Here is a 27858-nt window from a genome sequence, read left to right as displayed (position 1 = left end):
AAGTTTCATAGCATATAATTATCACATGAACTTTAATATCGACTTTAATTTGTTCGAATGTGTACTTTTAAGTGTTGCCTACAGAAGTCTCTACTAATCACGCGAACGAGCTAATGTTCTCATTAAAAAAAGCAGCTATGCAAGAATAACAGTAATTTCGAGGACGAAAATCGTAAGCGAGGGTGGGTTTGCCTTTCTGGCAAAGTATTTAATTACCTCGCCAGGGTGTTAAGGACGCAATAAAAGCGTGCCATCTGGGATCTTTAATCGAAAGTCGAGACGCTGAAAGACTTTGCAACGATTCCTCTAAGTTCAATTTAACAAGCTGCAGAGAGGTTCGAGTGGGAAGTCGACTGAAGCCTGTGCGTATCGAGGACTTCCGTTCGCTCGAAATTAGGGTGCGCAGCACCCTCGTTTGCTCGACGTCGAGTTACTCTTTTATTTTTCGACACACCTACTTACAGACGCAACCACGCGTTCTTATTTGCTGTTAACGAAGTTCTGAACGAATTTTCGACGCGTTTCGAACATTCGATTTTTATCCACGACCATTTGGTTCAGTCCGTTCGTTATTTAATTTCGCAGAGATGCAGAAGGATAGATTTTTTTTAATCGCCAACGGAGAAAGATTCGTGTCAATACAGGAGTTATTTCGTCGAGTGATACTTTCGATTTTCAATATTTTCCAGCAAATATTTAACGCGGGAAAATGTACGTGTACATTCAAATGAATCAGTCAGAGCTCGAAACCGTTCTTTAAATAGAGTAACGACGAGCAAATATATTGTCGTTGATATTTTATTCAGCGATTTATTTCAAAGAGAACCAGAGGCAGCGTTCAAAAATTAATCGTGTAAAGAGTAATGAGATTTATCCATTGCAAGATACTCGCAATAATTTGAATCGAAACGTAATTAAGATTATGATGTATCGATGGCGACGGAGGCAAAACGTAATTTGCCAAGATTAAAAAGTTTGATAGACGAGGTGGGCCCATGGATCAAAATAAGGACACCAGTTGGATGGATTAAGAAGTTCGACGAATCAGTGGGCAGATCAAAATGCGGTAGAACTTTTGAAGATTAAAGAGAAATAGTCGCGAGTTAATCGAAATGAGATACAATTCAGAGAGATTGGAGTTTGACGAACGTGCAGTAGATTTCAAATAAATGAGATCCTGGAAACACGAGGACAGAGATTACGTCAAATTATTACTCCTACTGCGTAATATTTAAACTGAAATTACGAGGAACTACAACATATAAAATTTCTGCTTTTAAGGAGATCAAATTTTACTCCAACTCGCACAAATATAAAGACATTGAGCACCCAAATAATAACAGGTTTTTCTTAAATTCGAAATGGATATTGAGAAATTCTTTGAAAGCAACATTCGCATATTGTGACAAATCGAAAAACGCGTTTTTCTGTATTATATTATAGTATTAAATTCGTGAAGTTATTTTCCTAAAAATTCGCAATATTCTTTCGCATAATATGTCATGTCTCTAAAACTCGATATTTCGTTATATAAGGCTTATTATATTTAATGAAATCAAAAGTTAATAACATAGGCATTCAATATACTTTTGAAACATTATGGAACATCTCTATGCCCTTTTTTTTTAATTTTCTATATTCTTATCTTTTGAATTATGGGTAATAATAAATGAAAAACTGTCCAGAGTTCCTTCTAGTCTAACTTTTCTTTTAAGGTTTGAACGTTTTTTAAGGTCCGCATGCTTTGAAAGCTCTACTAATTGTGAGGACTCCGCATAGGAAATTTGGGGCTCTCCATCCTAAAGAAAAGATTCATTTTTGTTTCTCTGTTGACTTGTAGAAATAATCCAACATTATCCGAATTATTTCTTGGTTTTAGTCGATCACTCGTTCTATCGTTCATAATGAATTTTGCAAAGGAATTATAAACCTTAAAAACGAAGAGTTCGTAGAAATCATTGCTACTTAACTCAGAAACACTCTTTTGTTTCGATTGTTTATGACTACCAGATGAAATCGGGTGTAAGTTGTATGTTTGGAAGTGAAAATTATCACATTTGGCCACAGTCTTTCAGTTATTTACTCAAAAAATCAACTAATATGCTGTTTGGCGTGCTATCACTATTTTTCTGAATGTGTTACTCAATAATTAACAAGTGTATGTGTATAGCCGTCATTTGTCTACATATCGCCAAGGATCAGACGGCTATAGACGTCATTTGCATCAACGTGTTAATAACAACTTACGAAACATTGCTAAACAAGTGTACAACGCGAATGAACAATAAAAGATTATACAACTTCGCAGATTCATTTATCGAAGTTCACGCGCACAGGTGTCCATCATCTAATGACTGCATAATGGACAGAGAATATTCGGCTGCAACATTACACACATTCGGATCAATACGAATTACCGCGCGTGCATCACTAGCTATGCAATTTGCAAAATCGATATCCAGTCGCGATATTAGCGCTGGACCTAGCTGATAATGTTCGCATTAGTCTAACGAGCCATTGCTCTGACAGTACCGCCATTTATAAAAAAACACCGTAGTATAAAGTAATACGTCACAGGATATACATTTATTCACAATAGAATCCTGGAATTTGTTTCGTGTAACTTCATACCTCAAGCATTATTCCAAAAAAGAAAGCTAATCGTAAAAGCATTTTGAAAAGATTTGCTTTAAAGGGTTGCTAAGGGTAACTAACTCTACTACGTTAAGCATAACTTTGTAGATTAATCTTTAAAACATAAAATGAAATATAAATTACTATGTTTGACGACTTTAACTGATCACGATATTGTTTAAGTTTTCTTCGCATATAAGAAATAAAAAAAAAAATTCTGTTTACACAGCCAAGACGAAATTAATCTCAATAGAATTAATGACTCATTGTCAGCATTGAGGCGATAAAAAATTGTAGAAAGGAAGACGGGGTGAGAAACGAGCTGCCAACAGTCGTGTAACTTCATACCTCAAGCATAATTCCAATAAAGAAAGCTAATCATAAAAACATTTTCAAGACAATTGCTTTAAGGGTCGCTAAGGGTTGCTTTATAGATTTGTCTTTAAAAAATAAAATAAAATATAAGTTACTATGTTTAACTATTTTAACTGATCACGGTATTTTTTAAGCTTCCATCGCGTATAAGAAATAAAAGAAAAATTCTGTTTACAGCCAAGACGAAATTAATCTCGATAGAATTAATGACTCATTGTCAGCAGCCGAGGCGACAAAAAATTGTAGAAAGGAAGAGGGGATGAGAAACGAGCTGCCAACAGATATGTTATAAAATGAAATATAGATTACTATGTTTAACTATTTTAACTGATCACGGTATTTTTTAAGCTTCCATCGCGTATAAGAAATAAAAAAAAATTCTGTTTACAGCCAAGACGAAATTAATCTCGATGGAATTAATGACTCATTGTCAGCAGCCGAGGCGACAAAAAATTGTAGAAAGGAAGACGGTGTGAGAAACGAGCTGCCAACAGATATGTTATAGATATGTTATAAAATGAAATATAGATTACTATGTTTAACTATTTTAACTGATCACGGTATTTTTTAAGCTTCCATCGCGTATAAGAAATAAAAAAAAATTCTGTTTACAGCCAAGACGAAATTAATCTCGATAGAATTAATGACTCATTGTCAGCAGCCGAGGCGACAAAAAATTGTAGAAAGGAAGGGGTGAGAAACGAGCTGCCGACAGCCTCGACGAAAAATCGATCGCCTTATGTCCCAGAAGCTCGATTCCTCGCCGTCCAGCGGGGTTATCGTAAAAAGCTCGAGGCTACGAATCTGGGAGGAGATAAAAGTTACTGTTAGCCAAAAGCGATTCGAATTTAGTGCCCAGCAGCGTTCGATCTACGTGACTCACCGCGAGATGCATCGTCTTTCTGCTGAATTTCTCGATACATTTAAATGCAGCTGGAATTTATTGGCCGATAAGCCTGCGAGAAACCGCGAGCGTCGCAATGACCATGGCCGAGGGTCATTTCCGTTTTACGATCGCGATGCCTCGAGAAGCATCGCGGGTATTTTTACCAGTTGCCGTGAAATTGCGAATCGAATCGAAGGGTGGTTAAGAACGCGACGGAAATTGGAGAACGGTTAGGAGGGGGTGGAAAGGTGGCGAAGACAAGAAGAAGGAAAGCGACTTGAAAGGCTTCAAATTGAGCAATCGTCGATAAAATATTCCTTTTATGATAAATTTATTTTCATTGTATCTACTTAGAGAAGCTGGTTTTTTTTTATGAAAGGTAATTTACAATCGATTTGATTATTCTTTATGGAGTATGTTGTTAAGAGAAAAGAAAAGGTTAGAGGATATAATAAATGTATATTAACCTATCTATATCTTTATAAAAATGAAAAGTATAATCTATGTACATTTTCTACGATTAAAAGGAATATTTTACGCTCTCAACAAACATTATCTTCACAATTTCTATTATTTTCAATATGCATCTCATATTATCGACAACTTTTCATAACATCATTAGTAACCATCACGATCTATCCAAAAATTACTGAAAAAATTCGAGAAACATTCTTATCAGCGAATCATTCCATCCACAACTCAGACGAGCGATCGCAATACATTGTTCATAGATTGAATTATCTGAAAAACTTTTCAGATAAACGAGCAACGATCGACAAGTCGAACGATTTTCGTATCATCAGCGACCACCTCGAATTATCGACAGTCTCATTTCCCAAAAAAACCTTGTCGTGCATTGTCCACAGACTGTTGTTGCAACACGTTTACAGCTTCGTCAGTGGTCTTGACATTTAATTTCACTCGAAAATTGGCGAAGAATTCTCGTGAAAAACTCGCAATTAGAGAATTAACGACCCGATCGGTGACCGTTGCGTGCCTAGCCAACGAATTGGCGAACGATTTTCGAGAAATCGAACGATGGCGATCATCGACGCCGTCCCGGGATATCCGGAAACGAGCTTCCTCCGCGGGACGCGATACAAACATTGGTTCCGGGTCACGAGAAATGTAATCGAGCCGGTGTTCCGTTGAACCGGATGATGAGATTCCCGTGGAGATGAAAAACTCGATATTGTTCGATGCGATAGAGATGGACAGACGGACACAGAGTGTGGGTGGACGAGCGTGATCGCGTGCGTGTGAAATTACGATAGAGACGGGAGTGCGATGGGAATCGGACGAGCGTGAGAGGGTGATCGAGAGAGAGAAAGAGAGAGAGAGAGAGACGAGCAAATAACCGTGGAGGAACGAAAGGAAAGAGGAGTGCGAGGGAGAGAATGGATGGCTGGTTTTTATTATCCGCCCTGTTAACGATCTCCATTGAAGGGCCATGGGTTAGAACGATCTCTTCTGCGTGGAAACGTTGAATAGAGAACAGTCTCGTGCTCCACGGATACTTGAAGCGAGATGGAGGTAGAAAATAACCCGCTGGATTTTTTAATGGATAAAGAAATGGAATTTGTACGAAGGGGGAGTAGTAATTTAGTCTTGTTTCTCTTCTTGGGTGATGGCGTGGGTTGATGTTGATAATTTGAGGAACGTCGATCTGGGTAGTCGATTAAGATCAGTAGATTCTTGATGATCGAGGAATAGGTGTGTTGAATATTTCTGAGCTCTATATTTTGATATTAATGTATATGTACATTCACGTACAATTTGGATTTTTATAGTAATGTGGTCCTCGAAGCAATTCTTAGTTTTGCTTAGAAATTTGGAGATATTTATTATCCCTTGCACTGCATGATTTCAATTTACCAAGTAAATTTGTAAATAAGAAATTCCTCTGTTCTCGAGTTCAGTATTTATTCATCTAATATGTGAAACTATAGCGATTGGGTAATAAATAATCACACAGTGAATTCTGTATTTATATATGATGTTACATACAAGTAGAATCTTTTATCGCACTGTTTATAGTAGATATCCAATTGTCGAAACATATTCATGATGTAGAAATAATAATAGACTAAATGAATTTAGAATTGATGTAATTGAATATTTATATATTTAATGTAAGTCACGATTAGGCATGACAGAGCACAAACTCCCAGTCACGGCACAATTAACGTACATAACTCTTTACACTAATCGAAAGGAAGATTACTGAAATTACTATGTATCGATCATCGGTTTTCATCTCGCATTCAAGTGATTTTTATCAATCATTTTCCTCCAATTACTGTAACTAATGAGTTTCTAGACTGACTCCTTCCTTTAAACCGTTAGATTCTTTTCTTATACCCAGTATATACAGACGAGGGATCGATAAATATTCCATTAAAAATGATCAAATCGAGAAAAAAGTCGATCCTACATACAGAATGTCCCATTTTTTGTTTAAACTGCGTTAGCATGTTTCATAGATATATAAATAAGAATGTAAAGCTGCAATAAAAGTAGAATGAAAGCTGTTTTACCAAATTATGCAAACTACCGTAACAATAATTTCTTATTTATATTCATGGGGCATACTAAACAAACGTTTCGACGAAAAATGGTGCGAAACATTCTGCGCGCGAGAACTAGGATAACGGCATGAGTCGAGGCGTCAAAGAAGAACCAGCTGCGAAAATTCAAACTGATTGATCCTATCGGTGGCCGTAAAAATCGTGGAGAACCATAGAACGAGAGATCGCTTGTATGTATGTGTGTGCGCGTATGTATGCGTTTGCAGGGCGTCGCAGTGGGTCGGGTAACTAGATCGAAAGCTGACGCGCGGCTGTTGAAAGAGATCGTTGAACGAGCTGGCGAGAGACAGAGACGCGAGCGCGCAGAGGAAACAGAGTCGTCGTTGAACGGGATAAAGAAAATTATAGAGCGAGATAAAGAGAGAGAATGAGTTGAGAAAGGGATGAAAAAGGGGAAAAAAGCGGAGAGATATAGGAGCGAGATAAGGAGAGAGAATGAGTTGAGAAAGGGATGAAAAAGAGAAAAAGGTGGAGAGATGTAGAGCGAGATAAAGTGAGAGAATGAGTTGAGAAACGAATGAAAAAGCAAGGGAGATAGAGGCGAATTCTCGAAGGTTTCGAGCGAATGGGCTAAACGAGTGGGAGAGAAAGAGAGAGAATGAGTTGAGAAAGGGATGAAAAAGCAGGAGAGATAGAGGCGAATTCTCGAAGGTTTCGAGCGGATGGGATAAACGAGTGGGAGAGAAAGAGAGTGAGAGAGGCAACCCGTCGGGGTTCTGTCTTCTTCGCAGGTTGTCGGAGCTGTACCGGCGTGGCAGATCCACCAGCCACGGTGGTGGGTCCTTGGAGAAGGATGCCCTGGGACTGAGCGCGACCTCGACCACCTCGGAGTCCTTGGAGAGCAATGGCCTCGATACTGAGATACCAGCTGCGGCCAGGAGACCCCGTAGTACGAGGGGCTCGCAAAAATGGAGTAACGTACGCGCCGTCATGGCGCTATATTCCTCTCTACGCAAGATCAAGAGGTACCTCCCGTCATTGCTCGATATGGACGGTAACCTCTGAACTGAAACTGCACTCTCACCCTGGTCACTTCGTCATTCGTTTTACACGCCGATTACACACACTTTTACGGGTCCACGATTACGCCACGCGCATAAGTGCTCGCATACACACTCGCATCGACTATGGTATATGGAAAATTTCACACGTGCACAGTGCGACTGCCTTTTGGGTTACGGATCAACCGTGGACCATGCGTGGAAGGACTGGATTGTATTTATTATCGGGGAGACTGGAGATTTAATCTCGAAACGCTACCCTCGTATTTTACTTGCCTCGACGCGGTACCCTGGATGGAAGTTTGAGCTCGTGTTTGCAAAATTATTCTGGCTTTTGTCCACAGCTTTTCTCAGTACGATTTTTGTCGATGTAACGTACAAAGTAACTGAAACTGTCTATCAATCGGGAAGCGTAGAACGAAGAGCGCGATGAGTGACAACTGGTAATCTAAATGAACAAAGTTATCCAACAATCGTCGTTAATCTTACCATCTGATAAAATTAATAGAGATTACTCACGCGGAAGAACCCTGCGACCCACGAAGTTAAAGTAACTTCACTCATTACTCAAGCAGAGTTAAACTTGTACCCATATCTGATCCTCCACATTTCAACCGTAACTACCCTCACGATGGGTATTACCATCCAAAGCAGTGGCGTCCCATCGAATATCTGCGAACCTCTGGAAAATACCGCGTCGATGGGCTAACAAACATGGCGTAATAAACGCGAGTCCACGTGTAAACCGTAGCCCACGCAGGCCACCCACAACGGGATCAGAGCACGCGTCTTTCTCTCTCTCTCTTCCGGTGCAGCTGCCACGAGGAACACGCGTAACACGTTCCGCACCGCCATGTTCATCGCGCAAATCAGCTGCTGGATTCGTCTACGCGAAATCCAGTGAACCCAGTCGACGTAACGGGTCACCCTGGGCTCTCGTCTTGGGAGACGTGGAAGAAATGGTCGCGTCTGACTGGTATTTTGTTTTTACCCCGATCTCAGCCATTTCTTGCAGCTTCGATATTACCCAGGATCGCTTTCACGAAGTATTCGGTCGAAGGCGTTAGTGAATTCCCCGAGATCCTCTCCAGAGGGACCACCGGTTACCAGGAAGCCTTTAATCCTTTCTGCGGGTATTTCTTGAGCCGCCCCCTTGTTATTCGGGACGCTGGCATCTCGCGTTAATTGAAGTAGCGCGCGGTTTCGAAGCTACCCCTTGGCTTGGCCCCTCGAATCTCGATGGGAGGTTCGTTCGTTTCTCACGAGGCTTTAACCCTTTGCCGTTCCAATTCTATTTATTTCGACCGCTTCGGTTCGTGTCGAGATCGAGAGGAATTCGGATGTTTTTTTTAAGGTGTGTACGAATCGAATATTTTTTTTTTTTTTGGTCAAGAGCTGTTTTATGACAAGTTGGTAATTGCATTGTAGAATATTTAATAATATAAAATTTAATATTTAATCATTTAAAATGCGAGGCGTGTGCAGTGAATAGTTTAGATATTACAGAGTGGATAGTCCTTGGAGGCACGTTTTAACTTTTGCAATCTTATTTCAAACTCAATTCGATATTCTATATTGTCAAAATAGAAGTTTGCTTTCGTAATTAAAACCCGGTATATTCTTCTCTACACATTTCTTTATACATTTTTTGTATGCTTCACGCGGTTCTCCGTTTTATTCTTATTAAAAACTTCGTATCCTAGTACTTAGTACGCCTCGAGCCTTTCGTTAAAAAAAATAAAAGAAATACCCGTCGCACGGAATTGCTGCAGACGAAACTCGATGCAGAGGTGGACTTAACATAAAACCGCAAAGGATCAACGAGGAAAAGGGTGAATAAGTTCCCAAGGGAAACGACACCGGACGTCCGACTGCGCTCTCGTTGCTTTTTGCCTCGTAGACGTGGTGTCGATTGCTAAGAACGTTACACCGCGCAAAAGTATATTGGCTAGCCACTGGCCATCGTAATTCTGACCTCTAACCTCACGATTTTTAGCACTTTGTAGGCTAAAACGTCGATTTTACTACTGTAGACTTCGCGTGTACCACTTTGTTCTATTGGCCAACACAGCTGGCCAATCGCTGGTTCTACTTGCTCTCGACTGTGTCCTGAATAGCCTCAAGAGAATGTGGACCATATTTCATCAACTTTTAGTTTCGATTTCCTTAATAAAAGCTGGTCTTCGTAATTCTGACTTCTACCCTCGCGATTTTCACTTTGTAGGCTGAAACGTCGATTTTACTACTGTAGACTTCACGTACATCACTTCGTACTGGCTAACATGGCTGATCGATCGTTGACTCTACTTACTTTCGACTGTGTCCTAAGCAGTCTCAAAGCTAGAATGTGGACCATGTTTCATCGACTTTTAATCTCGATTTTCTTAATAAAGGCTGAACATCGTAATTCTGACTTCTACCCTCGCGATTTTCACTTCGTAGCCTAAAACGTCGATTTTACTGCTGTAGACTTTACGTGCACCACTTCGTATTGGCTAACACGGTTGACTAATCGTTGGTTCTACTTGCTTTCGACTGTGTCTTGAACTGTCTCAAGGCGAGAATGTGGACCATGTTGCATCGACTTTTAATTTCGATTTTCTTAATAAAGGCTGGTCATCGTAATTCTGTCCTCTACTCTCGCGATCTTCACTTCATAAGCTAACTCTTCTTGTACTACTGGCTAACACGGCTGACCAATCGTTGATTCTACTTACTTTCGACTGTGTCCTGAATACCCACAGGGAGAGAAGGTGGACCACGTTTCATCGATTTTTAATCTCGATTTCCTTAATAATGTCACGTGAAATTTGTTCAAGTGAAAGTATACAATCGAATAATTGCAAAAATGTGATTAATAGTGGATACTGCAGTTTAATATTTTGATTTCTCAAGTAATTGTCTTTGGAGTAATGATGAACGATTCAACTCAATTTTTGGGAACGTAAAACAGTTGATTTGAATTTCAGATTGGAAAACAATTAGAATTATTGTTTCATTAATTCGTGTAAAAAGTAACTTGAAGCATTTTATAGGTTTCGCGGTAGGTACGTGCATGACACTCTCCGTGAGACATTAAAAATGTGTCTCAGCGGGATACAGCTCAGATTATGAAGTTTACAACTGTTTGAACAACAGAAACGGGGTCGTGACAATCCCGAGAGACCTATTTACGTTCTTTTCCGCTCTGTTCGAAGTTCAGCTAGAATAAAAAGTGAATGTTAAAAGACTTTCAACGTACGAACAAAATGAATGGTTTGAATACGATTCAGTGAGTGAATAATGGTCGATATATTTGATGAAAGAACGCGTCACGGTCGCGTAATAAATTTCTACCCCAAGAATGACAATTTCGCGTATCGTTAAACTTTTACCGCCATTTATTCGTTGCATCGTAAATCAAAGGAGCAGAAAAGATATTTTCTAATAAAAGTCTCGACTCGCAAATCCCACTCAACATTTTTAAGCAATTAATATACGTTATCCCGACGATTACCAAGCAAAGCCGTAGTTGGAGGAACGATACACTTTCATAATCGCGACCCACACGAAAATTAACGTTTCACAGCGACGCATAAATTCAAACGTTGCTAAATTGCAGCGTTCTCAGAAAAACGTGTATAGATTTGCCTGCGAACATCTTTGAAACGTCCTACGCGGTGCTAACTTTAGCAGAACACGACGAAAGAGAGAGAAAGACGAAGGGAGATCTTGAACAAACGAGGAATATCGATGGAACAGTTTTTCTTCGACGATTCCAACGAACTATGGAACAACTCATCCGAACCGCATGATTCGATCAATTCACTTCCTGCGATATCAAATTTTTGCAATCAAGCTGAGACAGTTTTAATTAAATATACGATTTACTACAAAATCGTGAATATTTCAAAAACGAACTATATTTTAGAGTATAATGATTTACACGTGTGAAAACACAATCGACAACACGAAAACAATACTCCAAAAGAAGTGATTAAGTTGTGTTCAGACGATCAGTATTTATTATTAATATTTCGAGGTTTTTAATCATTGTCATAACTAAGAACAATTATTATCGAACATTAATGAAATAGATTAACATATTGTTACATAAAGGTTTCGAATATTGATGAAAATTCGTCCAAAAATGATTACAACTCCTCGTAACTTTCGCCATCTTCGATTTTGTCATGAATAAAGATAAAATAATGGATATTATTAAAATACAAGTTTACTTTCGCAATTAGGATCTCTTATATTCTTCTCTATACCTTTCTTTCCACATTTTTTATACATTTCACGTGTTTCTCCGTTTTACTCTTATTAGAAGCTTCATTTCTGTTAGACTTAGGACCAAGCATCCCTACTTACGTCTCGAGCCTCGAAATATCCCTAATAAATATCGACGTTCAGAACACGGCATAAAAATTCCAGTAGCAGGGAAGCAAACAGAAAAGAAGTGCGAGGAGTGGCACATAATTGATCGTTGGAACGAATTAGAATGCGTTTATCAGGAATGACGAGGGAATAATTCGTGAGAAGTGCACGTGTTTAACTTTGGCTGCAGCGTTCTTTGGCATTTGGCATGCGATTAATGAAGAATCTGCGCTCGTTTCCTGTTCTGGTCTGAGATACTACGCCAAAATCGTGTCGAGTCTTCTAGAGACCTAACCGCGACAATCAACGCTGATTGGTTACGTTTGTTCGTGACCAAATCGTCTGACGAACTCGCTCGGAAAAGTCGTTCGTCTCGCGTTCGTTACCGAAAGGACGCCGGAAACTGTGCGCACGGTGAGCTTTTAACGCATTATCGACCTAAACCGCGTCGGTTTAACCCTTTGACTACGAGTTCTGAAGTAGTAAATAACAGTTAATTAACGAAATGTGTAACAGTGGAAATAGCATTCACTTTCGTCTAACTGAAGTGAGATCTATTGGATAGATAATTATAAATAAAATATTCAGAGCGCTTATATGCGTTCAGTGTCAAAGAAGAAAAATTTCTGAGCGCGTATATGCGCCTAGACTACGAGTTTTGAAGTAATAAATAACATTTAACTAACGAAACGTGTAACAGTGGAATTAGCATTCACTTTCGTCTAACTAAAGTGAGATCTATTGGATAGATAATTATAAATAAAATATTCAGAGCGCTTATATGCGTTCTTCGTGTCAGAAAAGCAAACTGTGTTAAGCGCTTATATGCGTTCACTGTCAAAGAATAAAAATTTTTGAACCCGTATTTGCGCCCAGACTACGACTTCTGAACCAGTAAATAACAGTTAATTAACGAAACGTGTAACAGTGGAATTAGCATTCACTTTCGTCTAACTGAAGTGAGATCTATTGGATAGATAATTATAAATAAAATATTCAGAGCGCTTATATGCGTCCAGTGTCAAAGAAGAAAAATTTCTGAGCGCGTATATGCGCCAAGAGTACGACTTCTGAACCAGTAAATAACATTTAATTAACGAAACGTGTAACAGTGGAAATAGCATTCACTTTCGTCTAATTGAAGTGAGATCTATTGGATAGATAATTATAAATAAAATATTCAGAGCGCTTATATGCGTTCAGTGTCAAAGAAGAACAATATCTGAGCGCGTATATGCGCCCAGATTACAACTTCTGAACCAGTAAATAACAGTTAATTAACGAAACGTGTAACAGTGAAATTAGCATTCACTTTCGTCTAACTAAAGTGAGATCTATTGGATAAATAATTATAGATAAAATATTCAGATTGCTTAGTGTCAGAAAAGCAAACTGTGCTGAGCGTTTATATGCGCTATCTGTGTCAAAGAAGAAAATTTTATGAGCGCATATATGCGCCCACAGAGTAGCCAAGGGGTTAATTAGGCCCGTTTCGTCGAGCTGCGACGAGAATTAACGCGGGATTGGGAAACGGTCGCCTCTCTCGCGATGCTCCATTTTGTTACGTACGATCGAACGGGAGAAGCCAGAGCTGCGATCGATCGCGGTCTGTCGGTAATGTATTAAAAACGTCCTCGATGCACAGTACCCTTTGCATGAGATGCTAGAATGCAAGATACGTAGAACTTTGCATCGATACGTAGTTGCAACGAATCATTACGAATACCTCTATCGTGGGTCTACGATAAGAAGCAACTGCGTGAACTGTTGTTATGCACTGATCTCCATGGAATTTCTTATATTCTTGTTTATACTCGTTCGTCTCGTGGTTTCATTTTTCATTCTGCTTGGTAACCAAAAAAATAGTAACTTTTATATTCCTTCGCGGAACGAGAGAAAAATTAATTTTGCTTAATATAAATCGACAACTGCTATCTTCTAGCTATCTGCTAGCTTCTATTGGTAACCAAACAAATAGTAATTTTTATATTCCTTCAAATCACAATTCGTAAACGCGTAACAATCGCAAAATGAAAGAAAAATTAATTTTACTCAATACAAATCGACAACTGCTATCTTCTAGCTATCTGCTAGCTTCTGTTGTTAACCAAACAAACAGTAATTTTTATATTCCTTTAAATTACAATTCATAAACGCGTAACAATCGCGAAATGAGAGAAAAATTAATTTTACTCAATACAAATCGACAACTGCTATCTTCGACTTACCAAATCACAAAACAATCTTCTTATCGAATATTATACATTTTTAAATCGTTAAATGACGCTCGTATTTCTAGTTAGAGGGTGCGAAATCAGTGCACGACAGTTCACGCTGCGACATTATAGGAACCAACGAACGGGGATGAGAAATGGCTAAACATTTTCCTAGATCTTAGAATTTTCTCGGTGTCACGGCGTCTAGCGGCGTTGACTTTTCCAACGGATTGAATGATGCTTGAGAAATGTACACCCCCCACCGATTGCTTCCCTTCTACCAGCTCGTCAGAATTAGAGAAGAAAAACTGAATTCCCAAGTGTGTATTACCCTAATCACCGAGCACCAGGAACGTTTAGCGATCGAGCACACACGTACAGATCACACGAATTTGTCACACGATTAATAAAGGAGACCACGAACGAAACCAGACACACGCCTACACTCACACGCACACTTTCAACGAACAGAACAGTACACTGAACATGGGTGTGTTAACGATTTAAAGAATGCGTAGTGGCATAAAAAAATTTATACCTTTAGTTTCGCTCTGCCTCTGTCTATATAACGTGACAACTCTCTCGATGTTTCTGTCTCTGTCTGTTTGTCTATATCTGTCTGTCTGTCTGTCTGTCTGTCTGTCTGTCTGCCTCTCATCCATCTGATTCTCTGATACCTTCTTACGAAACTGATCTCGCTCGATTCTCGCTCACTTCTCATTTCAAGCAAGAATCACTTACTGTCATCTGTTGATCTATTTCCATAGAATGTTAGAGAACGAGTCTACCTTTTTGTTTTTCAAGAGAAGCAAGAAAAGAAAAAAAAAAAAAAAAGAAAAGAAAGCAAGGACTTACGGTTGGTCGTTTCGGTGGGTTTTGTCGAATGGAACGCAAGTAGGATGTAATCTGTCTGCTTGCAATGATCATAGATTACGTATTATGTGTACGTGTATATATATATGCATATGTACGAGGCGTTGTCGATGCGGTGATCAAATCAACGGGAGCGGACGCGAATCCAAGCGAAAAGATAAACAAGAATCATCGAGCGACATTTTTCAGTTCTGGGACCCAGATTTCGAAAAACTCCAATTTGAAAGTAAAACGAGTGCACGCGTTTGGTCAGCTGATAAACGAATACAATATCGGTGGCACAATCGGTAGAAGGCTATTCTACGCTGAAACAGAACTCGAAAATGTAGAGTGACCATTTTTAAAGCGCACTGGTTCCGCTCGTTTCATCGATTCGATCGATTTAAAAAGATATCACTCCACAGTCACGACAAATCTTCTCGCGAGAATCACACCCTATCGATTGCACTCCCTTGAGTTCGCACTCGCGCAATCTTCGAGTCTGATTTTCTCGAAAATCGGGAGCCCAACAACCGAAGAACAGCTCGCTCGAGCGTTTCTCTGTTATTTCTCGTCGCGTCGATTCGTCTCGCCCGTTTGTATCGCCGTATCGTGAACCCCGTCGTACATGCGCGATACACAAGATACATTTATTGTGCCCATAGCGGAAAGTGTGTGGAACGAGATGTTTCAGAGAGATATGTCCCTTAGCGAGAGGTCTTGCGTCACGAATCATGCATGGGTTTTGCAATAAAGGTTCCACGATGCTTTGAAAGCGAGCCAAACGATACGACGGGCACGTCGTGTCGTTCTTTTGTTGGTTTTTGATCGGTTTACCGGACGATTTGCACGATGCACCGAACCACGCGACCCACCGACGCGCATCTACGCGTGGAACGCGTTTCACTGGGCGCGCGATGGCACACTTTTTCGCTGGAACCTCGTTAGCCGAGTCTTTGTACGATTTTTCTGAATCGACACGCATCGTTATCTTTCACCTTTTGTACCTACTTTTTCTCGTTTCTTTTTCCTCTTGGTTTTTCACTTTTTTCTGTTTTTTTCTCTTTTTTCTCTTTTACGATAAAATTCTCTCGGTGTGATTAATCGGTTGTTTGATTGTATACGTTTGTACTTTCTTTTTAGAACGAGGGGAGGAACGTACCTCTTGGAGGATCGGAGGATTTTAATTAAAGGCAGTTTGTCCCTGCTCGCGAGTGGCACGAGCGTTTAAGTCGTCCTGCTACGCGAGGATACCCATAAATTTTCATAAATTGGGGAGCTTAGTGCTCCTTAAGAGCTGCGCCATGTCACTGGCCTAACTGGCCGCCTTTTTGGCCGTGTACAGTGAGACGCTTGAATAGCGTACTCTGTTCAGCTATTTCTCTACGTGGAAAATTGTTAAGACAGTCTGAAATCGTTCGATTTCAAACAAGTATCACGATAGTATAATAATTACTCTTTTTTTGAATTTTGTTTGCTTTTGAAAGAAATTAAGATCGACTGTAGAACGATTAAAACGAAATAGTATTTCTGAGAAGTATAAACTTTATTAATTCCGTTGTTTTTATTTTTTTTTTTTAATTTTGTATCATTGCCAATAATTTCGAAAAAGAAGTACATCTTCTTATTACTATTTGGTCTTTCGAGCTAAACTTCTGTTTTCATTGCTTCGAACAAAATGGTGCGCAATATTCAAGAAAACGTCCCGCTGTATGCACGGGAGTCCATAAATTCCTGCCCTAAAAATTTACAACCCCCGTATAACTCCCCCAAAAATAAAGTTCGCAGTATTCCCGGAATTTCCTATCCCTGGCTGGCATTTATCAAAAAAAGTAGTTCCTCCCCCTCCGAGTGTATCCGATAAATATTCGATGGAACGTGAAAGGCAGGCTCGAAGCAACCCCCAAGTCTGATACCAACTAACCTTCGCGAGGAGCACCCTCGCGTCGCTGTTACGCGGGTTTCGAAGCTTCCAACGCGAAGATCCGAAACGACTCGGCTCGTCCGCGCAATAACTCGAAATTCGGTCAAGTCGCTATTTATCGGAACGGTTACAAGTCCCCCAAGGATTACGCAACGTTTCTCGAGCTGTGGTGTAGCTGGAAAATGGCAGCTCGAACGCTCCTCTCCACTTTCGCGCGTTTCTGTTTGTACGTGCCGCCTCGCGGTCGCGTGCTACGGGAATTTATTGCATTTACAGTTGGAAATCCGCTCGTTAGAGACGCGTTTAACGGCTGCGTAAACGATAAACAGCTTAGCCCCGGGGTTGCATTATACTTTCCGCCGACTGAAATGGTAATTAACCGCGCGGGCCACGGGATTGAATCGCGGTTGCATTTCGTTTAAGCGTACGCGGTTGAATGTTTCACTCGTAGCTGTTTTCGTTTCTGTTTCTTTCACGAAGGAACATTCGAGTTTATCGTGCACAGTGTTCGTTGTAACGACTGCTGTTAGTTTTAGCAGCGCGCTTGCCCGCAGAGGGTGTTGGATAAAATTGATCGCCGTTTAGACGTGCACACGTGTGTAGAGGTACGTGGAAAGCAATCGCATCGCGCATGATGAACTGGAGATCGAATCTGTGACAAGTGCCCCTGCTATTTGCATTCAATTACAAGAGTATCGCGGAATTACGCTCCTGTTTGACTTCGCGTCGATGTGGAATCTCGTTTTCGACATTTACGGATGAACGTTCGAGATAAATTGTTGAACGAACACAGTTTTCATTTCAGTAATACTTATCGTTAGTAGAAACATTATATTGTGTTTGTTTATAAAATTGTTAATGAACGTAACTATTCGTTGGGGAGGAATTTTTGGTACAGTTAGGAATATCGATTCAATTGAATTTTTATTATTTTATCCTTTTGTGTTCAATTATTAGAAATTTCGTGGCGATCGTTACAATGAACACTGTATATGCACACGCAAAATTTTAGCACGTGCATAAATATCTTCCATTTAACAGCACAGCACCTGAATAACGACACGTCGATGAAATAACCTCGTTCGAATTAGTTAAATTAATCGAATTTAGGTAATTTGAAATTACTTTATCGATACAAATTTGTACTTTATTTGACGTGAAATATCCAGAGGCACATCGAGTAGAATATTTCTCCAAGCTTTAAATAAAGTCAAGTACCATTCAATTCCTTTGCCTTCTGCAGAAATTCACGTCGAACGATATAAATTGCACCGCGTATTGTGAATTTGAAACAAGCTGTCACCAATGCCTGATGCTTATCAAAATTGTCATTATAATCAGAGAAAGAAGTCAAAGTTACATTAATTGATAAGACATCGAGGTAAATAATTGAACTTCTGTGAATGGTATTATTCGAATTCAAGTAACACGACTAATCTGCACGAGATATAATGAACTGTCGCAACGAGTCTGACAGCTCTTGTGATTCGTCCGTCATTCGATCAGCTGTCTATCTACATTTGAGTAACTGTCACACAGGGTGCAAAAAGGGTTGAAACAGTTTGCACCTATATCGATGCATCAGTAGTGTATCCACCTTAAAATGAGTACCCAATACGACACTTTTCTACTCGATGTTGGTAATTTTGATTAAATTAAAACGTGTCGTAGTTCACGTGCTGAGTCTCCATTTTATTGCATAAGTAATATAGGAGTGAAAATATACAATTTTAGCTTTGTCCGTGTGAAAATTATCTTCGTTTAAAGAGTTATTTTTTGTCGAATATTCGATTCACTTAAAACAGAAAATCGAATAAAAAATTTGGCTGTTTCGAGTTACCACGAATCTGCCCAAATTCTTTCGAATCAAATCAAAATCCCAATACCCAAAATATTCTACTTATACTATCTGCAAACCCCTCCTATATCAAATTCCAACAAGACTGACACAACTGCGTCTCCAAAAAAACCTCACAAAAATCCCTATATCTACCATAAAATTCTCAACGTCCACATCCTGCGACGAAAACGTCCAACTAGTTCCCCGCGAACCTCCAGCAACGTGACTCAGGGTAAGCACTGAACTTGAAACCACGTCGATCTCCCATCGAGCAACGAAACTTCGAGCCGACCATCGATCCGCGACGACCCTCCAGCCCCTGTCTCGTCCCTCACTGGCGATCTATTCGTCTCTCTGTTCGCAGGACGAAAAGCAACCAGCGTTGGATGAAGCTGCGCACCACGGTCCAGCTTTCATCCGCGATCTCGACGATCCAGAAGAAGCCGCCGTTGAAGCGAGAGGACTCGTTCCTGAAGCGTTTCTCGACCAGACAGATCCCAGAGAGCCAGGAGACGTTGGACACTGGCGAGGGCGAGGGCGACGACAAGGACGACAAGGACTCGACTGGGCGTCGGCGACGAAGACCGCGTAGGCCTCAGAAACCGCCGAAGACCGTGGTCAACCCTGACGAGAACTTCTACTACTACTGGCTGATGCTATTATCCGGCTGCGTGCTCTACAATCTGTGGACGTTGATCGTGCGACAGAGCCTGCCAGAGCTGCAGGCGATCGCGCCAGCCGCGTGGCTCGCCTGCGATGGTTTCACGGACCTGGTGTTCTTTCTGGACGTGGCCGTGCAATTCCGCACCGGCTACCTCGAGCAGGGCCTGATGGTCTACAACAGCAAAAAGCTCGCTGGCCACTATCTAAAGTCCAAGTCGTTCGTGTTGGACTTACTCGCGTTGCTGCCGCTCGACCTGCTCCAGGTGAACCTTGGCAGCAATCCGATGCTCAGGTTCCCGAGGTTCCTCAAGATCTACCGCGTGTACAATTACTATTACATGGTCGAGTCGCGGACCGTTTACCCGAACCTGTGGCGCGTGTTTAATCTGATACACATACTCTTGATCCTGGCCCATTGGTTCGGCTGCTTTTACTACTTGCTCAGCGAGGCGGAGGGATTCCAAGGGGACTGGGTCTACCCGTACAGGCCTGGCGAGTACGCGACCCTTACCAGGAAGTATCTGGGCTCGCTCTACTGGTCAACCCTCACCCTAACTACCATCGGCGATCTGCCCACGCCGGAGACCAACGCCGAGTGAGTGATATGTCTCTACGACTGTACACGCTCTTCTTTTCTTTTTCTTCTGTTTTGTCTTTTGGTTCTGCGCGAGGATCGCTCGTACGAAACATGGATCAATTTATTTAAGAAGCATGGTGTCTAAATTAAAGATAGTCGTGTCGATTATTGACCTCGCGTTTGTGATGCATTTGGAATAATTTAGTTAGCTACTTGAAGTGTCATGACAATTTTGCAAGTCTTGAAATATTGGTGTAAGATTTGCGAAAGTTTTTAAGTACAAATTTGAAGCCTCTATGGTGATAAATGTGTAGGAGATAGTGGACAAGCATTAAAAGTCGACGACCCAGAGGCAAGTTTCTTGAGGCTTGAGGTCTGTTAAAAGTTTCAGGATCTGTCGACGCTTGTTGGGATTGGAATTGCCACGGTGTCGAGAACAGTGATCAATGAGCCTCGAATCATTTATTAAGTCGAACAGCTCGTCCATGTTTCATCCGAACGATTCCTCGCGGTTTGTTACTTTAGCTCGTTTATTGTAATTCCTGTTCGCTGCTCGTTTATTCGTCGGCTAGACGGTACACGCGAAGCGTTCGCGGCACAGGGCGCGGCCACCTCTAACTAGATTTCACCCATCGACACCTGAGACTTAAGAGAGAATGGAATGCCGTCGCGACGCGTCCTCGACGCTCTGCTTCTCTGAATTCGACGCTTTTTTCCCGCCGTCAATGAGAAATACACTGACGTATAACATTGAGCAGTAGAAAACTCGATGAACGAGGTACGTCTTTGTGCTTCTTGCACAGACAGTAATGCTGACTCAAATATGGATCATCAAGTGGAGTCATGCTTAAGGAATTATGTTGGTAGTTTCGAAAATCGACGACATTTTGTTGCAAAAATAGGATAATAAAGCGACTTAATCTACAGTCTCATTTGAAAGTTCAAACATTGAACGATTACTGGAGTAATATTTAATTTGAAGATCATCAATTATCAAGAGCAGTGCCGGAGAAACTTGCAACATTAGGTAAAATAAATAGCAACAACTAATAAATAACTAGAACAAATAAATAACAACAACTAACAAATAGAAACACAGATATTTGGAGATCTTATTAAGAATAAGGTTCTTCATTCAATCATTTAAATTTCTCTTGATCCATAAATTCTAATAGCAGCAACTAACAAATAGCAACACAAACATTTAGAGATCTTATTAAAAAGATGGTTCTTCATTCAATCATTTAAATTTCTCTTGATCCATAAATTCTAATAGCAACAACTAACAAATAGCAACACAAATATTTAGAGATCTTATTAAGAAGAAGGTTCTTCATTCAATCATTTAAATTTCTCTTGATCCATAAATTCTAATAGCAACACAATTATTTAGAGATCTCATTAAGAAGAAGGTTCTTCATTCAATCATTCAAATTTCTCTTGTTCCACAAATTCTAAAGCAGACACGAGCAATGGTAAATATTCCTTTCGAGCAAATGATTTCAATGAGACAGTTACACAGCCCTTGGGACACATTTTTTTTGCGACTTGGATAGTCTGTTTAAAACCGTGCAAAGGCAAACAAGCTCGAATAAGCTCGGATAATCGATCGGGACCGATGAATATGGATAAGTAAATCCTACTACCGATTCTTTTTTATCCTTTCCCAGAGACCCTCGTCCGATCAATCGAAACGATATTCCCGATGAATCCGATATCAGAAAGGCGGCCCAAGGGACACGCACTAAAATTTTCCCGTTAATTACCCTCAAACGTTTCAATTTTCGACAAACGAGAGCGCGGCTTCGATCGAGGCGAGGAGAGAAAGGGAATCGAATTATCGCGCGCCCTGCAAATTTTCACGATTAAAGGTGATAGTGTCGTCGAGTCGAATATCCAATTTTCATCGATTCTAATAAGAAAAAGTAGATGCGCGTTACGAAGATAAATTGGAGATCGAAAGAAAAATCGTACGGGGTAAACATTGTTGCGCGAGCAGAAGGAACATTTCTTATGAGAATACCTAATTGAAAGAGGACGATGAGAAGGTCTCTTTATTAGCTTATTTCAATATAAAATCAAAAGGTAATGAAAATTCGTATTAATAGAAATATTGCAGTAAAGTAATATTCTGCATAATTTTTTGTTAAATTTTCGAAGCATTATAGAACCTTAAAGAATTTCTAGAAAAAGAACCTACAACTTTTAAACTTTATTCTAATTATACAGTACAATTAAAATGCGAATTAGAAGTTGTCTGAGCCAACCACCTATGAAACGTAACCTTACAAATTTTAGTTATAAATATTCCAAGTAAATCTTTGCTAGTTTGCAAAAAATTAGGTATTACATTTCGCACACACGTAGCAAAAAGAATTTTTACGAATTTAATGACAACTACAGATCGCACAGACTTCTGAAGCGACGTTTTCCACTGTTAGACACAAACCTTTGTTGAGACACTTCTCAGAGCTTCTCTCGCGACCCTTCGTCAAGAAATCTCGAGCAGGAAATTTCGAGAAATCGGTGCAGTTAAAAATACAGTGATAAATATGCAGATACGGACGACGTAACCGTTCTCGCGCATTCCTAAGGCTTTTCCACGTGCCAACGTGCTCTTAAGCGTAAGACGTTCAACCCTTGAATGTCGAACGATGCATTAAGAATTGAGACGCAATCGTGCGGGACGGTGAATCAGAAATAAGACGAAAGATCGTCCACCATTTTGCCATTATAATTTTGTCCTTCGTAACAGTCGTAATTACTATGATGCGTCAAGCTCTTTTGCTCGAGAGGACCAGTATTACATTCAGATTTCTTTCAATTACAACAGAACGCATTTTTCATCTTTCATAGAATATCGAGCATAAAAAGAATGTTTTTCATGTGTTGTTAAAATCTTTTTTACAAAGAATATGGTACAGAATTACAAAAATACCAAAGTTTCCTCAGAAATGATTATTTCTTTTCGTATCTTCAAGAAACAGTTTCGATGAATAAAATGAAAAAAATATAGTTTTCTAATCAGTAATCTTAAATCAAATGATATGATAACTTTAGAAGAAACTATTTTTTTATAAATAGCAATGACACATATATAATGCGTTTTTTTTAAATAGCATATTTATTTTGTAGTAATGTATAGTAATTAAAAATGTTAAAAATATAGTTTATGGATTGCAAGCAATAACGAGTATGCACCTCGTCGGTGGTGATGCTTGTCCATTATCAGATAACAAATTGAGGCACAACGCGTCGAGTCACTGCACTGTCTAACGTCAATTAATTCGCAACGGAATAATCAATCTCGCCAGTTGGCACATTTCAAATTAATCGCGATTATCCGCCAATCCTTGACGCTTGCAAATCTATTTTAATATTGACAGTTTATTCGCCGGGGAATTGAATTAGGAACGTAATGCCTGCGTCGAGCGAATCCGCTTACCCTAAGTAATCCAATAAGATATTCGAACGTCTCTTTCTGCGATTCGACTTCGTTTTCCTATCTAATATTCCATCGTTCTGTTCTTGGAACAGTTCCTCGCCACCTTCGACTGTTTCAGTAAATTCTCCAACTTATTTAGAGTTATAATTTCAATGGAACAAAAATAGGTTTGACAGTGATACTCGAGAAATGTGTTAAGGTAACATTTTTTTTTTGGTAAGAATCCTTTATACTTATCCTGTCGACGAACAATTTTTATTTCAGACATCGAAATTTCTCTTCCAAATATTTTTTATAAATCGAACAAGTGTCTATAATGTAAATAGCTGCAATAGAATTGAAGAAAGATGCTCTAAAAGCACTCCAATATCCAACAGCATGCCTTACATAGCCCACATAAATCATACTTGCTCCAAAACGCAGTAAATACCCAATACAAAAAAAGAATATAAAATTTTCCCCACGAAATATCCAACATATTCTTGCAAATTAAACATTTTCACATTGACCATTCTACAGAAAATGAAAGTTAATTTTCTTGGAAGAAAATGCTCAGAAGTCCTAAAAAACCATTTTCTCGTTACGCATACGTGCGTATATTAAAAGTGCTCATACATGCTAAAAGTTTAAAACCAAGGTACCAACAGTGCATTGAAAGCGCAAGCGAGAAGATCCGCGAAGTACCTCTGTTTCAGTCGCGAGGGAAACAGCTGTGCGAAGGGTGAGAAAAAACATGGTAAGAGAAGCTGGCGTACCTGCACTGGCTTCCATTTTCTCTTAAGTCAAGTCTCTCTAGCGAAGCAGATAGTTGCCTAGGAATTAGACTCGTGAAGCGGCCTTGTTGTTGTTGTGTTGGCAGAGTCGTAGCGGGCGGCAATCCCCGGAGCCTCGCTCGTCGTGGCCGACTGTCCCGGCTTCTGCAGTTCAAGCATAACGGAGGGTATCTGTATCGTTTCCAGAATTCAAATAACGAAAACAGTATCTCGAGACAAAGAAAGAAAAAGAAAAGCAAAAGAGAGAGAGAGAGAGGGAGAAAAGACCAGAGAAAGCTGTACACGTATACGTGAGGGGTGTGGGGTGGGATTATAGGGGGTTGGAGAAGGAAGGATCGAACGAAAGATCAGAGATTTGCAAATGAAGAGAAAAGGAAAATAGGGCAGGGGGTGAGAGGAACGGGGGAGAGGGTTGCAAGGGACGAGCGATTAAAACGCCAGGACAGAGCGAGAGGGTGCGATCGAGAAAATGACGCTCGACTTGTGATTTAAATTGAGATTGAACGATGGAACGGGTGGACGTCGTGAGAAAAAGAGTGCGAGAGAGAGAGAGAGAGGGGGTGAAAATGGTGCAATTGGGAATGAAAGTGACGGGAGAGAATGATCGGTCGAGAACGTGAGAAGAAAGGCTGAAGCTCGAGGTCGAGGGAGACTGCACGGAGAACGCGTGTCGCGGATGGGAAAGAATCGATGAAATTCGAAGTAGAGAATCTGTGGTTAGATAAGAAACAGGGGATGGAACGACGATCGTAATTGATAGCGAGCTCTTCTTTCAATTACTTATCTCTCGCCAACCAACAGTCTTCTATTGTTAAAAAAAAATATGGCGACAACGCGAGACCTGTCGTGCCAATGTAAACCCCACGTGGGCTGCGTTAAAAAATTTTAACGAGTCTCGAGTTTGTTTATACAGGAGGCTTGCGATTTATTTGGCGTGCCCCGTAGCGGAACAGACGTGGCAGACGCGTGGACAGCGCGGGGTGGTTTCGCGCGGACGCAAATCAGAGTATTCATGGCTCGTGGTCGAGGGGGGGTGCCTTTGACGACGGGACAAGAGGCCGTAAAGCCGGCAATTACTCTTTGTCGGGAATGGTATCGGTAAATAGGTGTCGACGGTGCAGCGACACGCGCGGAAACGCCTTCCTATCTCGCGGTGCCGGTGATCGATGAACGGTTCCCAGACGCCCCTTCCATACCTGCGGGAAAAAGGGACCAACGGAAGGCCGTCCACCCCGATCGTTCGACGGGAGGAGAGAAAAAAAGTTACGCAGGACCAAAGGGTGGTGGGTCTCCTGCGGGAAAAAGAGGCCATCCTAATGTCTGCTGGAGACAGTTGGAAAGATAACGAAAGTTATAACGTCGATCTTTCTCTGGGATGGCGCCTCTTTTTGCCCCGTCCCGTGGGCCATTGAAAATGCGCGGTCCTTTTTCGTGAAATATTATGAGGGGGCACGGATTGATTGTTGGACGTCGTTTGCGCAACTGGTTATAGGAAACTTTGTACTAATAACAACTTGTGTTTGCCTTCAAACAAGATTAATCCGTGTAAAATAAGAATCGAATCGTTTAATCGTATAAAGTAGTAATGAGTCAAGTTAGAAGTAAATCAACGGTACCAACGAACGCGCAGAAGCCTTTGATGACCGAAAATTGACGAACTCAGAAATTTTTAATAATGTAATAGATTAATACTAAAAACTAACGAAACATTCAGCTTGCATTTAAACGAGATTAACATAAATATCCGTGTAAAATAAGAATCGAATAAACTATCCCCTAATAAATCAGATTAGCAGTGAATCGACGGTACCAACGAAAGCAACGGTACCAAAGAAGCCTTTGGTGACCGAAAATTGACAAACTCAACGATTTCTAATAATTTAATAGATTAATACCAAAAACTAACGAAATATTCAACTTGCATTTAAACAAGATTAACTTGAATATCCGTATAAAATAAGAATCGAATCGTTTAATCAAACAAACTATCCAGTGATAAATCAGATTCGAAGTAAATCGACGGTACCAACGAAAGCAACGGTACCAAAGAAGCCTTTGGTGACCGAAAATTGACAAACTCAACGATTTCTAATAATTTAATAGATTAATACCAGAAACTAACGCAATATCTAACTTACGCGTTGCTGATCTTTAAATATATCATCTGTTGTGCGAGATGATTAGAAGATGGTATTTCCCGTGCGGCAGGAGCCGTGATTAACGAAAGCATCTGTAATCTGATTTAGACTCAGGCTCTCTGGCTCCTGTCTAATCCTTCGCGTACAATAATCGCGGGACCGGATAAATCGGATTGCAAATAATAGGCGGGGCCGCAGAGCGGAAACTCTTGGTTTATGGCGGCCGGATTCAAGTCACATTCTCTGCCCCATTATCTCGCGGCGCTAACCGTTTATTGCCAATCCAGATATTCCCGATATCGCCGTATTAATATATATTTACTATTTCGCGTAGGCGGTATCGGGTTTGAAGGTAAATTTAATGGAAACGCGTGCACACGAGCTGTTCGCGTGTACATCGTCGGCCAAAACTTTGGGTCAATTCTGGTTCTCCTCTCTTCATCCGATCCGTGACAAGATATTCTATTCGTACAATAGATCCAACGTACTAATAATCCGAAATTATACTCGAGTGCTTAATGCTTTATGCGGCCAACACGCGTACGCGTCAGCTGTTCACAATATCTTACGACAATATGGCTAATTGGTTGCCAGAATTTTCGTGGGGTTAATTCTCCTCGAATTCTTCCAAAACAATAGAGCACAATGGGGTTTTCGGTGTATTGTGTTAGTTTCATCGCACGACAACTCGTACAACACCAACGGATAACAAATCGATGAACTATTATTCATTGGCGGGAGGTATGAATGGCTCTATAACTCACGAATCAACACGAGATACTGGTGTAGTTAATTACCGTTTGTCCCGTGATTGTCAGCGGATACGTGAGACCTTGCCACCTTAGCGACTGAGCTTTGAACACGTCGAAATGAAGCCACTTGCTCATCTTGGCTGACGTGGGTACTCCCTGGTTCGCTTCTGGCAGGACAAAGTTTGAATTCGATGCGAGAAACTTATCAGATTTAAATGGATAAATTAAACGTGAAATAATTTGATAATAGATAGACAGAGATATTTTTTCTCTTATTAAGTATTAAAGATTTAATGCGATAATTTGGTATTTGACTCAAGAATTAAACGTGAAATTATATGTTTGTACAGTTACTGATATCCAGTAAAGCGTAAAGCACTGAAGTACGATTAAACCACAGACTCATATGTCAGTTTTGGCAAAATTAATCAACGACTTTCCTATTTAACGCCTGACGAGAATTTATGCAGCTTTTCCAGCGTTGTAACGCGTGTATAACGAATCCGACATTGTTGCACCAGATTGCACCGCTAATTCCGTGTGAGGCAACAACTGTTTCGTTTAAACTTCACGTCGGAACAAGAACTACGCGAAATCGCGTGCATCAAACTGCCTGCGGGATTTCAATTCCGAAAAACTGCTGACATCGCGATGACTGCCACAAAAATATTAAAGAGAAATATTCGTAGAAAAAAAAATACGATGAATTAAAAAATTCTAATGATTAGCAGAGACGCGTAAGATTATTGGAGAAGAAAAATTAGCCGTAAATTAAATAATGGAAAAATTGCAGACCAATCGCAAAAGGAATGATGTCGAAATGGAGAACGGAGGA

General features: G+C 40.3%; 1 protein-coding gene across 6 annotated transcripts in view; it reads left to right on the top strand.

Annotated features, from left to right (window-relative positions):
• LOC143422238 (uncharacterized) overlaps positions 1 to 27858 on the top strand; it is a 175900-nt gene that overhangs the window by 119982 nt on the left and 28060 nt on the right. For 3 of the 6 annotated variants that reach the window (XM_076892733.1, XM_076892732.1, XM_076892736.1), the window contains 3 exons: positions 7215 to 7448; positions 19040 to 19933; positions 24220 to 24300. In XM_076892733.1, coding sequence (XP_076748848.1) covers positions 7215 to 7448; positions 19040 to 19933; positions 24220 to 24300 — 1209 coding nt within the window. The remainder of the gene's footprint in view (positions 1 to 7214; positions 7449 to 19039; positions 19934 to 24219; positions 24301 to 27858) is intronic. The other 3 variants (XM_076892735.1, XM_076892734.1, XM_076892737.1) reach the window with 2 other exon arrangements.

Source organism: Xylocopa sonorina, chromosome 3 (assembly GCF_050948175.1).
Source record: "Xylocopa sonorina isolate GNS202 chromosome 3, iyXylSono1_principal, whole genome shotgun sequence".
NCBI lineage: Eukaryota > Metazoa > Arthropoda > Insecta > Hymenoptera > Apidae > Xylocopa > Xylocopa sonorina.
This window is presented reverse-complemented; position numbering and strand designations above follow the sequence as displayed.